At 40.1% G+C, this 14,528-nt stretch overlaps 1 protein-coding gene across 2 annotated transcripts in view; it reads left to right on the plus strand.

Annotated features, from left to right (window-relative positions):
* The window catches only part of mpp2b (MAGUK p55 scaffold protein 2b), a 36,463-nt gene extending 22,460 nt beyond the window's left edge, over positions 1-14,003 (plus strand). For both annotated transcript variants that reach the window (XM_010736294.3, XM_010736295.3), the window contains 11 exons: positions 17-117; positions 5,196-5,348; positions 5,638-5,793; positions 6,696-6,923; positions 9,761-9,892; positions 10,001-10,103; positions 11,081-11,149; positions 11,259-11,420; positions 11,649-11,851; positions 12,194-12,322; positions 12,940-14,003. In XM_010736294.3, the coding sequence (XP_010734596.1) occupies positions 17-117; positions 5,196-5,348; positions 5,638-5,793; positions 6,696-6,923; positions 9,761-9,892; positions 10,001-10,103; positions 11,081-11,149; positions 11,259-11,420; positions 11,649-11,851; positions 12,194-12,322; positions 12,940-13,116 (1,613 nt within the window). In that variant the 3' untranslated portion in view covers positions 13,117-14,003. The remainder of the gene's footprint in view (positions 1-16; positions 118-5,195; positions 5,349-5,637; positions 5,794-6,695; positions 6,924-9,760; positions 9,893-10,000; positions 10,104-11,080; positions 11,150-11,258; positions 11,421-11,648; positions 11,852-12,193; positions 12,323-12,939) is intronic.
* Positions 14,004-14,528: the final 525 nt, after the last annotated feature.

Here is a 14,528-nt window from a genome sequence, read left to right on the forward strand (position 1 = left end):
GTGTCTGTTTGTGTAGCCATGCATCAGGCCCTGGACACACTGAGTGACAGCACAAGCTCCACAACTGCCAATGACCTGGACCTCATTTTTCTCAAAGGCATCATGGAGAGCCCAGTGGTGAGAGGAACTTTATATTGTACAATATTAAATGTATGAGAAGTGTTGTGTATGTGTGTGTGTGACATGCACGCTTTAAATTTGACTATATCCAGAGATGGACACACAAATAAGTCAGTAAGAAGGGACTTCAACGTGAACGTAACCAAATCACAGTTACATCCCCAGAGCACAGGCTAGTTATGTTAGGTTGGTGTCAGCGAATCTACAAAATTATGGTTATTTTATGCATGCTAATTTACAATTTGAATACATAAATGTTAAATGTCTATGCTTCTCACTGCATTTTACACACTTCCCTTAACATTAAAGTTTCAGTATCATCATTTGGAAACTGTAATCTGTTTCCTGCATATAACACATAACAAAATGATTATGTTTACACAGAGATTTGCATGCGTTATGAGAAGATTTATTGAAATGTTGTTGCAAAATGGACATTTAATATTCACATTATTACATTAAAAAATTTAATTTCAGCTTGCAATAATTATCCTGAAAAGACGGCTTAAATTCATCAAGTGCGATCACATCACCATGTTAATGGTCTTGCTTCATTGTTTTCTCATAAATTGGAAATTAGTTAAAAGAGAAGTCTGGCATTTTATTTTCAATCACTCAGCACAGGCAGAGAAATTCAGATGAAAACACAAACGTGAGTCAAATAATGGCTCTTTGTTGTTTAGTCCTATTACTGGTACTGCATTCATATCTGGCAATACTAATTCTTTAAGTTGTTTTCTCAGTGATGTGATGTATCTGAAAGAAGGTGTTGGGATAGGAACTAACATTAAATATGCAACTGTAAAGAGGGTCGGTCACTGAAAACATCGGAAAGCACTTTGAATCAAAAAATACTTGGAAATGTATTTTTGGTGTGTGTTTGGCTTATAACAATATTTAGCTGCACTACACAGAAAAACTTTCTTTCTGAGGCACTGTTAACATTTCCACTGTCAGTCATTTTAACAAGGTAATACAATATTTCTAAGGATTGAAGCAGCAATCAGGGAGCAGCGGAGATGACATGTCTGACATCTTGACAAGTGCAGGTGGAGCAGCAGCCTCTGTGATCATGTGAGGATCCAGGAAAGAATGGCAACCATTACGTTTTACGCCTTTTTGAATGCTTTAGTCGAGGATCTTTATTTAGTTCTGTAATAATTCAAATGAAAATGACTCACTTACAAGGATTCAGCCAAATACACACGCCAATAACGCCCCTTTAGTCTACTCAAGGTGGATTAAAAGGGTTGCCATTCTACTTGTCTACATACAATGTCCGTGTCCACAGTCTGTATATCTGTAAGGAGGAACAAGATAAAAGCTCAAATTTCATGTTGAATTTGTACAGATTTCTTTTGAGTAGTTGCCCAGACGATTAAAGCTCATTCTGGATGGAAGTTATTCCAAGGACGTGTTCCCTTCTTCTGGAAAAAGTCTTTTGTTGTTTTAACTCGTTTTGACTGCCTCCCCATATTTTATAGTTTATAATGTGTGCAATCAATTAGAAATTCAGTATTCTCTTGCAGAGCCAATTTAAGTCTGAACTTAAAAATGCTTCAGTTATTTTAATTTAGACTCACTTGTGTATCAGATTGCTTCACTCAATTACAATTAACCATCAGCAGATTTGATGCAAAACTGCGTTAACCTACTAAATGCAATGGCTGCTTTTTTTTTTCTTTATGAGCAGTGACATCCACCACCTGCTATTTCCCCAGTATTTCAGTTTCTGCAGTGTCATGAGCAGTCAGTGTACCTTGGTACTATGTTTATTTCAGTTGGATATTCAAGATAATGAGGACCAAACATGCTGCATGTGTTTTTCTCACACTGAAGACTTGATGAGACTCCAGCTGACTCCCAAAAATGCCACAAAACTACAGTTTCTGCCTTGAAACAAGTATTCGAATACATTTCTCTGTGCAAAATCCTTTTGATGAAACCAATCTCGCCTAGTTCTCTATTTCTACACGGAGGAGAGTGAAGTCACTCCTCCGGATACAGCCTTTTGTAGTGATGGGAGATTGAAAGAGCCAGTCTTTTCAGAGATTCATCGTACTGTATCTCACACTGGTGTCAAAGTATTCCTTGTCTACTTCTCAACAACAGCACAATTTCACAGATGTTTTAAAAGAGTGGAAGACCAGGAAAAAATATACTGCTGCACATTGCAAACGTACACAAGGGGAAAGTGCAGATGCAGATTCACATCATGTACTAAAATGCTGTCAACAGTCATCAGTATGGATTACCACATTTTTCCTCCTAGCATTGCACAAGCACTGCCAGCTGATTTGAACTGAAGTGGAAGATGTTTGTGGCTGTGAGGTTCTTCTGAACAGGGAGATGCAATTGAGCTACTTCTCAGAATCAGACAAAGCCGGAGGTAAAAAGCTGTGTGGTCTCGTTCAGTAAATCAGAGACAGTTGTGTTCAGGAAATTTAGAGATAAACTAGCCACAGGGAGCAGCGGGGAGTACTGCATCAAAAGCCTCCAATACTTCTGAAAACAGAGCCTCTCGTGCTCGCTTCCATCTCTGTTTCTCTCTCTAGCTCTTTGTTTTTGATTTTTTTTTTTCCCCCACTAAAGACTTATTGATTACTTCTGCAGAAAAAATGTGTGTGTGGGTGTGTAATGGCATGTCAAAACTTGACACTGGGGTTGTTTGATCTTGGTGGTTCTTGGTGGTAGACTCCTCGCTGAAGTATGTGAAAAGGATTTCCAAGATAATAGTTCCTCTTGACCCCATGATGGATCTATAAACCTTTAACAAGCTATCACTTAATAGGGTCTCGCTCATGTGTGCATGGCCTGGTGACTTCAGTGAATTGTGCTGATTGCGCCACACTCACTACAGAATGATGCAATCAGCACAACCTGCATTTCTATAATGAATCTGAATGATGATTGGAGCCACAATGAGCAGATATTGACAACAGGAGCTCTCATCATGCAAAAGAGCCTCCGCAGGGCTTGATCATTATCAGCTATGACTGTGGCATTGACTCAGTGCTTGGCTCTGTATCTAACTGAGCAATCAGGAATATTGAGACATTTAGGACATGTAAATGAGCTCACACTTCCTTTTAGACTTTCAGGTATGTACCTTGTGCTTTTAATTTCCAAGCTACCACTTGGTCAGACTGTAAATGAGACTTCAAGGTCTTTGTACATTAACACCACGTGGCTTCCAAAAACAATGACTCCTGGCGCTCCACAAAAGAGCTTGTGCAAAACAATTTAGCGATTATATGACAAGCACAATCCTGTAAATTATCACCCTGTTTCCTACCAGCTATTGACGTTTTAACTGAAAGTGCGTAAACAGGAAATCATGCATAAAAGCTTAAGCACTAATGTAGCACTTAAATCCTGAATCTTCGTTTGGGACATTGACGTGAATTAAGATGCACAAAAAACAAACCAATGAGAAATATTACTGAATGATCACAGCCAAAGCTGGTGTGAGAATTATCTGTACTGTACATTATTTACTGTGTCATTAAAGCAAGCCTTTCTAATTCCCTGCAATGACATCAACTGTCATACAGTTAGTAACCTCATTCACTGATGTCATTTACACTGCAGTATCTGTTTAAAGTAACAGCTAGCATGATAAGCCACTGGTCATAACAGTCCAAGTAAGCTTGTAGCAGCCTCGGTGTATTGGAGCACAGGTGCCTTTTACTGTATTGCTGTTAAATTCAGGTTTTTTATTTAAGATGAGGAATATACTTTTATTTCAGAAGTCACAGTTTTCTATTCATCAGTTGCTATTGATCAACATTAATTGATCAAATATACAGTAGCTATAGTAGCAAGCTGTGTTACATTTTCACATTGGAGACGAGGAGGCTAGCTCACTAAACCAGAGATCCTTCAGGAATGTCTCATACAGATGCAAAATACAATTATAACACTGCTTTGTCAATTTTCTGTTTTGCCTGGAGAACATCAGTGCTCATTAGCCTTTATAGCTGAATTGTCTAGGTGGAGAGAAGGAAGATTAGCAGCATCTTTTGTGGATTTTCAGCAGAGTAATTGTTGAAGTACTGAAAAATGCACAGTATAATAAGACAGTATAAAAACATGCTTATTTTAGCCAGCAAATTTTGTGACTCATGTCCATGGCTCATGTCTCAAAAATCATATAACATAGTGTCCATGCTGGCATGTTGTCTGAGGGCCAGACTCGCTTCATCAGGTTTAAAGAATTCTGCCAAAATAGCAAATGAGCGAAGTCCTGCTGTCGAATCACTGAACAGGACTGAAAAGCTGCATGTGTGTTTGTTTTTTAGTCCGGGTGTGTTTGCTGTGCACGTGATTTGTGTTTATGCATGCAGGCATTTGTGACTCTCTGTGCATCTGTTTGTGTGTACATGCGCACCATATCCTGTCTCTCGGCAGGGGTTCTTCCTCTCACAAGCAACGTGGCTGCCAGACTCGTCGTCTGTCCCTCCAGAGAAATCCTCTGTGGAATGTCGAATTTTCAAATACAGAATGACCTGGCATGCAGTTACAAGTAGCTCTTCTGTATATGAATTAATATTTATGTTTATGTTCTTGGTATTTGTGAGAGATTTTAACTTGTTTTTTAGATTTGATACAAAATGCAGTAGATAAGATAAATTAGTTAATTTCATATCTCTGACACTGGATCAGAGGTTTGGAAGCCATGTCCAATAACCACTGAACCTTGTGTCCTTGGCAGCAGAGGAGGAGAAAATGAAAAATGAATGCTCCCTGAAATATTGATGTTTCACAGCAACACACTGAAAAAAACCCCACAGGGCACAAGATTTGACTCATGTTTGTGCTTAGTTTTCATGGTTTTTGTATCTTTCAGATTAATCTCAGTAGGGGTTAGCTTCAGGTTGCTGTTTTAGTTGTTATCGTGCCCTTTTCTGTATTTGCTGAATCAAACAAACAAACAGTCCGGCAGAACTCTGAAAACCTTTCATCATAACTCAGCAAGGTGCATTAACTGCTCACTGAGAAGCAGCGCTATTACAACTAAATGTTATAAATTCCCTCTCAGAGACTGGACTGGTTTTCTATTCATTAAATCCTAGGCTCACGAGCAGTTTGAGGAACCCAAGCTCGAGGCGGTGAGGGAGAACAATGTGGAGCTGGTCCAGGACATCCTCAAGGAGCTCGGCCCGCTCTCACACAGAAGCCAGGCAGCCGATGAACTGGTCCGCATATTGAAGGAGCCGCACTTCCAGGTTTGAGAGAGGTTTACAGCTCACAGCACGCTTTGATTAACAGGCACTCTGGCTAAACCTTTGATTACTTTTCAAAGTGATGTTCATGCTTAATGATGCATGTTGTGCTGACATGGATTAAATTGATTTTGAGCAGCTACAGTGGTTACTGTGTTTCAGTCCATGCAGTGTCTAACAAAGCTCTGCACAGACTAGAGCAAGAACACCTGATTTGTGCAGTATAGCATGTTCCTGATGTGGAAAAATCCTCAGTCATCAGTGTGTGTGTGTAACTTTGTTTTGCTTACAGTCCCTCCTAGAGACCCATGATTCTGTGGCATCCAAAAACTATGAGACCCCTCCTCCCAGCCCCTGTTCCTTTATGGACGCAGCCCTGAATAACCAGCCTGTTCCCCCAGACGCAGTTAGGATGGTGGGAATCCGTAAGGTGTCTGGCGAGCATCTGGTAAGTCTGTTCACTTAAGGAGGAGGCTATTGGCACCACTGAGGAAGGATAGAGCCCTTCTGTAGACTGTAAAGAGATAAAGCTCCTCAATAAATGATATGATTTGTGTTTTGGGAGCAGCTCATGCACTCAGTATAATGAGTTCTTTTTGTAGCATTGTTAAAAAGAGAAACAAGTCAGATTTATACTGCTCTGAAGCATAAAAGAGAGGTTATTTATGTGCCGTAAGTTGTCATGTTGTTAATTAATACCCAGGACTCAGCGATACCTTTGCCAGATCCTCTGTTGTCTCGCTTATTGTTCTCTACAGTACCTACAAACTCTTACTATAATTGTGTTGCCAACATGTGTCACTAAAGTCTAAATGAGATATATAATAATCACAGACCAACTATATTTTTAATCTTAAATATCTTCTTAATGGAAAAGTTGTATATTGTGTTTTTTGCAACTGGCATCTAGTGGCCATTACAGTAATCGCAGCTTAAGCGTCCATTCAGACAGGGACAAGGAAACTGGACAACATTTTTTCAGTTCATTTCAGTGAGGGTCCTTCGTTAATCAGCTAAATAAAAAGTTATTTCCTGATTGTTTCACAGTGGTTACTTTCAGCAGGTATAGCACACCCACGGCAACCCACCTCAGCTCCCCCCACCGCTGTTTGCTGGTTTCCCTGTTCCTGTCTGAATACGCACTAAGATATATCTGCATTAGCTTTACCAATCAGCCATAGCAGGTTGCTACTTGTTCATACCACACTCACCCTCACTGCCACCTTCTTTTTTTTTGAACTGCTGAGTAACAAAAGATGTTGCGAGACCCTTAATAAAAGTTAGACTCTAATTGTGCTGAGCCCACTTAACAAATGATTATTATATTTCTTGAACTGTCTGTTTGTGTAGGGAGTAACTTTTCGAGTGGAGAGCGGCGAGCTGGTGATCGCCAGGATTCTCCACGGTGGCATGATTGACCAGCAAGGTCTACTCCATGTGGGTGACATCATCAAGGAGGTGAACGGCAAAGAGGTGGGGAACGACCCCAAAGTGCTCCAGGAGATGCTGAAGGAGGCGAGCGGCAGTGTGGTGCTTAAGATCCTGCCCAGCTACCAGGAGCCACACACAGCAAGACAGGTCAGCTGAGGGGAGGGGATACACAAACCAAATACGTACAGTGATTCACATTTGTACACTTAAACACAGTGTTTTAACTCCAACTAACCACCCAGTAAATGAATAAACCCGTCGACCAATCATGCCTGCATATTATTTATACAGATTTTAGTGAGTTGATTCCAGTGGTAAAACAAATATTCAGATCCTTTATTCAGGTAACAGTTCTAATACTCAAGTATTACACAACACAACACAAGTAAACAGATAAAGATAATTCATAACCTTACTTGAATGTGTACTATACTTCACCACTGGTTGATTCTTTATACAACTGCAGTATGCATTACAAACAGTAATGCCAATATATTATGATGACACTGTAACACCTGAGTATGTCAAATCAGTTCACGGCATTCAGAACATACAGCTCATATTTGTGCTTGTTTAGGCGGTTTAGGCACTGACACTCCTTGTGGTTAAAACATTTTCTCCTTGCTTCCCAAATGACCCCTCCTGATCTACAAAAAGTACAAAAAGTTCTGATTAGTATGAAAGGATAGTGTCATTTTCATCACTGTCCTTTCTGGCATTCTCCCAGCTGTCTGCAACCTTGTATGCTGTGCCAAGAATCATATATCAAACTCTACAGCGGGACTTTGTAGATGACATTGGCTATTTGGCTATAATACCTGCATTACAGTTTTGTCACTTATCCAAATGCAGAGTAGTTTTCCGCTCATACATAATGGATCAATAATTTTTGCGAACAAGACAGAAAAAGAGTGATCTCACAGACAGCTCATGACACTGGAGTCCTTGTTTCCCCCCCGAAAGACATCCTTTTGATTTTGTACTTTCCTCCCATGGTGGTAACATCAGAAAGATTACTTCAGTTACATATTAATTAGTCAAGACAGTGTTTTGTAAAATATGGATTTTTTTTTCTTCTTTGTGTTGTCGTGTCTTTCCTTGAGTTATGCCAGCTAATGAACACTAGCTTTCTAAGAGGCAGAGGAGGCGAGTCACACTGAGAAATGTGACCCAGTTTAGATTGAAGGGAAATAGAAGGGTTATCTTGAAGCCTGGTGATGTATTGCCAATAGCACGGGAGGATAGAGTGTATCAGAGGATGCAGCATATACAGCAAGAGATGAGTTAGGCACACGTCTCTGTGACTGATTGGTTTCAACAGTAAAGTAGAGGAACACTAGAGATTGAAGGAGCCGTGCCAAATTCATTCCTTCTGTCTGAAATATACTAAAAAATAATCTACAAGAAAATGATGTGGAGAGGGTTTATGTGCTGGGATTATTCAATTAGACACACAAGTATTTGACTGGATGAGAGTTCATTTTTAGTCATTCAGTCAGTCAGTCCAACGGTTTGTCCAGACTGATGTATCTCTAACTGTAGGATGAATTACCATGACATTTCGTTCAGACATTCATAGCACCCAGAGGATGTCTTCTACTAACTTTTCCTCCAGCAGAAGCTAGGTTGACATTTGTGGTTTTGAGTGAAAATGTCACAACTCTTGGATGGATTGTCATGAAATTTTGTACAGAAATTCACAGACTGAATTGGTTACTCCTGGTTACTTAAAACTTTTTTCCTAGCACCAATGATGTAAAACTTCAACATAGACATTTCTATAAACTATATTAATTGATAATTAGTATATGCTAACATGCTACCATGTTAAATGAAACAATACTAACATACTGATGTTTAGCAGGTATAACTTAGCCCTCTCATTGTGAGCATGCTGCCATATTAACTTTTGCATTTAGCTCAACGTACAACCTCACAGAGTTGCTAGCTCTGCTGTTGAGTCTCACTACATTATCTTTTTGTTGAAGTATTGAAATGAAATGAAAACATGCAAATTACCCAAACTGAAATTGTCAGCTTTACATATGACAGCAGTTGTACAGTAGTTGTTGAGTGCAGCAGCTAAATCTGGCAGAAATACTTATTTTCATGTAATTTTCACTGAAAACAGTGTCCTCTGACTCAGCCTTCTCTTTCGATCATTTCCAAAGTATGAAGACATTTCTACAGGAAATCATCTTAAGACCTTCCCTTTGCTAAAACCAAGGCGTACAAGTGTGCTGTTTTGTTGGCTGTGCTCTCACTGTGAAAAGCTGTGGAGGTGGATGTTGTACTGCACGAGGAGTTGCGATGATTAGAGCTGTTCCCAAAAAGTTCTCTTTGAATGTAATCCAGCTGTCTGTCTTTCACGCCTCTAGCTTGGTCATCGCATGGTGACTAAACTCAACTGACAGCTCCCGTTGGCCAGTTGAGACTGAGTGTGTGTGCGTGAGTGTGTGTGTGTGTTCATTGTGTCCTTACAGGGAGACAAGACAGACACACACACACAAGTACAGTACGGGCTGGCAGCCTTTTTTTTATGTTCATGCATCAGTTCAGTACGAGAAAAGGCGTCAAGTGCAGAGGGGGGAGGGGATGGTTGCCATGGCTACTGATTTTGTCTCCTTCTCTCTCTCTCTTTATTTCTGTGTTTCTCTCTAGCGTGCTCTGTCTGTCTGTCTCTCAGACTCCTTGTCCTGTCAGTGGGGGTTTGGATACAGGGTTTGGTTTATGAGCTGAATCCTGTAGCCTTGAGATGTCAGGAAAGTGAGCTGGGAGATGGAGTAGGCTTTAAGTGTTCAAGGCTATTTCATAGTGATGGACACCCACCCAATCCGTCTACCACAGATCACTAATACAGCACAACAGAGCATTACTGTATTACTGTATTTCCAGGCTGTTTATTCAATTAAATGTGTATTTCAGTCCATTATAGCAGTTTTACAGACATGTTCCCTCTTTTCTTAACATCTTTATCCATTTAGGCGTTTGTAAAGTGTCACTTTGACTACGACCCATCCCATGATAACCTGATTCCCTGTAAGGAAGCGGGGCTTAGCTTCAGCAGCGGAGACATCTTGCAGATTTTCAACCAGGAGGATCTCAACTGGTGGCAGGTCAGTACCGCCCCAAGAATATTTCAACCACATCCAGAGATATTTGACATCATGTGCTCGAGCTAAGACGAGACATTCTTCATGTGTGCACGTGTGTTTCCCTGACAGGCCTGTCACATAGAGGGAGGCAGTGCAGGCCTAATTCCCAGCCAGTTACTAGAGGAGAAGAGGAAAGCGTTTGTGAAGAGAGATCTGGAGCTGGCTACCACAGGTACGCCTCTCAGCAGCACGCAGCAGAGCAGAGAAGCACTTCTCATTATGCAGATTCAACACAGACTCCTCACTGCACAAACACACCAGCAACAAAGACAACATCTGCTCCTCTCCATATCATACAAGCATTTTATCTGGTGCTGGGGCAGCCTCACCCTCCCCTCACCTCTCCTTTCTGTTACTCTGTCGGAGAGCACTGGAGAACTGGTAATGAGCATCAGCGTGACTCAGGCGGCCTGGTCCAATCTGCTGGTTATTAAGCCGCAGGGTCTGACATTCACAGACAGCCCTTGCCGAGAAGGAGCGTTGATTAAGGAGTGGTGATAAGACCTCTAGTAAATACGACCCTGATCAATAGTAACATCTTCTCTTATGAGATGCAGAGTGAAAAGAGGCTGTGTGTTCCTTTAGATTTATCTGCTCCGGAGTCCTCAACAGCAACAAACCAGGTGGTGCGTCACAGCCAGCCACATGCCCTTTACTTGTGGAGGAGAGGAAGATGACAGTCCAACTGTACTGCCCTTGGAACCTGGGAAGGACACATCTGTCTTCTAGCACATTTTTCACATATTATCACAACCGAGAGCATGATTTGAATAAAAAAAACTCTGGTTATTTTTGGGTAGGGTGATCTGAAATTGTTGATAATGAGTAGTGTTTGCTTTGATGTACATCTCTGTTCATTGGCTATATAATCTGCCATGTTGAACAGCCGCTCAGCAGATCGCCTAGTCACAGGTGTCCTCTGGCAGCAGACTGGCTGCATAGACTGTTCAATATTAGTGCACAGTGCCACCTAGTGGTTGTATATGCCTATAACCTTCTAAGACTTTTGATTTATGACCCAGCAATGCTTTCAAAGACATTTCACCTTGATAATACATCATTTTAACAGGGATTTTGTTAAAGTAGCTGTCAGACACAACCACCAAGGTCAGAGGTTTTATCGTGTTTGTGTGTTTCTGTCTGTCTCAGGTCCTTTATGTGCTGGAATGGGTGGGAAGAAGAAAAAAAAGATGATGTATTTAACTACCAAAAATGCAGGTACTTAAAATTCACCACACAAAGTACCAACATCAGTGTCTGTGCTGCAATAGGTGAACAACCCGTTCATTGCGTTTTATTGTCTTCATCTCGTCTTGTTTCTGACTAGAATTTGATCGCCACGAGCTGCGGATATATGAAGAGGTTGCTAAGGTCCCACCCTTCAGGAGGAAGACACTGGTTCTGATTGGTGCGCAGGGGGTCGGCCGTCGCAGTTTGAAAAACAAGCTGCTGGTGTCGGATCCTCAGCGGTATGGCACCACCATTCCCTGTGAGTGCAGCCATTCATCATCACTCTGAAACTACATTCAGTGATACAAAATCCATCTGTCATTTTGTACTGTGCCGCGTTTTTTATTTATTTATTTTTTATTGTTTGTTTTTTTTGTTGCAGACTGTGTTCACGTCAGTTTTGTTGGATGTGTTTCACTGTAGTTTATTTCATTCTGTCATCTTTGTTTCCATTCTCTCAATGTCTCAAAATCTTTTTATCCTTCAGTCACCTCCAGAAAACCAAAGGTGGATGAGAGGGATGGCCAGATGTACTCCTTCATGACCCGCAGCGAAATGGAGTGTGACATCAAAAATGCCCGTTTCTTGGAGCACGGCGAATATGATGGGAACCTGTATGGCACTAAGATCAACTCTATACACGAGGTGATAGAAACAGGAAAGATCTGCATCCTGGACGTCAACCCACAGGTAGAGGAAGCTCACATATGTATGCTTACCGTTCCCTTTTCTCCCATCTAAACTTCTATGCATTATTAGTTTAGTTGCTTGTAGCATTTTCAGACTGAGCACATCATCAATATTTATCAAACAGGATCTCCTAATGATCAGCATTACTTGCTGGAAACATTTGGCTAATTTTATTTACACACATTAGCTTGATAAATTTGTTAGATGAGGATGCCGCGGCGTGTTTTTCACAATCATATTCTCAGTTTCATAATTGCGTGTTAGTTTCAGCTATTCCCATTGCTTATTGTGCTTCAATGCAGCGATTGTAAAAATGACTCATACGTTTGTTTATCTCTCGAGGCTCTTAAAATCCTGCGGACTTCAGAGTTCCTGCCCTATGTTGTGTTCATTGAAGCTCCTGATTTTGAGGTTCTCAAAGCTATGAATAGATCAGCAATTGAGTCTGGAGTGGTTACAAAACAGTTAACGGTGAGTGTGTGTTTTTTTCATTCATCTACTACTGTGACAAAAAGCATCCAACACATACATTTCTATCAAAGTTGGAACAGTTTTTGGTTATTTCACATTAGAGATAATTGTTTCTGCCCTATTGGCTGTGCTCTTGGACTAGTTTGATGTAATGTTTCTAACATGTTTGTAACAACATTTGAATAAAAAATGTAATATTAGTTGGTGGCTTATTTGCTCAAGCTTCTAGGCCACTTTTGATTTTTCTTTAACTTGCTTTTGATTCACATATACTGGATATTACTGAGAGATACTTAAGATTTATACCAAATTTTCAGGGGCAGTAATCCTACCTGTAGAATCAACCTAAATGTTGCATGTTGTACCCTGAATAGTTTACTGAAATGCATCACAAGTAAGTGCCTTGCATTTGTAATTAGATAATCTAATACGTTTAATTTCCGCAGCATAGAGGAACGTTGTTAACAATAAAGTTTCTACCATTTAAATTATGTAAACTAATTTAGCTTTAGTTGTGCTTCAATTTCACTGTTTACTCTGTTCTTTCATCCAAGTAATTGCCTGCTCATTGCCTTTATTTCCACTTAATCGCCTCACTCTCATTTCACTCCCTACAGGACTCTGAACTAAAGAGGACGGTGGACGAGAGCGAGCGCATTAAGCGGGCCTATGGACATTACTTTGACCTCTGCATCATAAACGACGGCCTGGAAGCAGCATTCCGAAGTCTACGGTTGGCGCTGGAGAAACTGTCAACGGAGCAGCAGTGGGTGCCCGTCAGCTGGGTCTTCTGAAAGTCACCAAAGGCTCACCCGCCTCAGGTCGGAGGACGATTTAACATTGGTAGCTCCAGGAGGGGCTCCATGCAGTCATTGGTGGTGAAGGTCGGTGAAGGGCCAAGCGTCATGAATGACCAGCTTCATGTAGAGCGTTTTTGTACAAACTTAGTGTTCCTCTGTTGAGCCTAATGTCAAGTTGTATTTTATTTGTCCGAATTGGAATCCTTTTACTGATATTTGCTGAGAAGGATTTAGAGTTGATTACGAGGTTTAGTGCAATAGTGTGAGTGAGTGTGTGTATGTTATCATAAACGTGGAAATAGACTTAGAGTAAAGAATACGTTTGCAGCTAACAGTGCTCAGTTCAAGGTTTTTGTTGAAGGATATTAAACTTTTTAGCCTTTCCTACTTTATGTAGTGTAATGTTTACATTGGATTGGTAGGACAGACTGGTGAAGGAAAGATACCAAATGTCACATTTGTATTAAATTCTCTATATTTTACCATTTGATTATACAGTATGATTGTATGTGTTCAGAAACGTGCTTTATCTTGTCTGTCTCCACTAATTTGAAAAATGAACAGCAATAGACGATTGAAACAGAAACATATACATGCAATACATTTACTCACACACAGATGAACACACACTGATATACTGTATATGTAAACACAGTGAGAGCAGCTTTTGTTGAGACATTTTGCATTAATCTTGAAGTCTCAATTTGGTTTGTTTCATTTTTTAATGTTGATTACATTGTACATTTGTTGTGTTATGCCGGTAAATCGTCTGGTTTAAGATGATCCAGCTAATAGATCACAGTGCCCGACTATTGCCTGCTTGATTCTGTTGGAGTTGTATTTGTAGCACTGAGAACACTTAAACCCTCAAAGAAAAAAAAGAAAAAAAAGAAACACTGAAACAGTAGCCTACAATATGCACTGATTGTACAACCAAGGCAAATATAATACTTAACATTACAGGGTGGACAATAGATGGTTAGAAGTATCACATTTTGTTATTTTTGATGTACAAACAGCAAAATATTTATCAGTGGCTTCAAATTCATACTTACTTTTGCCTTAACATGGTTCAAAAGCCAAGGAAACACTATCACTGTTCCTTCTTTGAAAACACGAAAAAATAATACTGGCAACTTATTTACTATTTATTTTATTTTCCCTCAAACTTGTAAGTACTGTATTGTAATAAAGAGTATATAGTATAACCTAGAGAAACACTTGGTGCTCTGATGATTCTGCTGGTGTGTGGATGCAGCTGGACTAACTACACTGTAGTTTTGATGTTCATATAAAAAATAAAAATAAAATTGAAAATGTTGAGAATATTGCATCACTGTCTACAGTTAATATTAATGCTAATTATTCTTAAGTTAAAATCAAGATATTGTATAAATTAAATGACA

Source organism: Larimichthys crocea, chromosome XVI, assembly GCF_000972845.2.
Source record: "Larimichthys crocea isolate SSNF chromosome XVI, L_crocea_2.0, whole genome shotgun sequence".
NCBI classification, from domain to species: Eukaryota; Metazoa; Chordata; class Actinopteri; family Sciaenidae; genus Larimichthys; species Larimichthys crocea.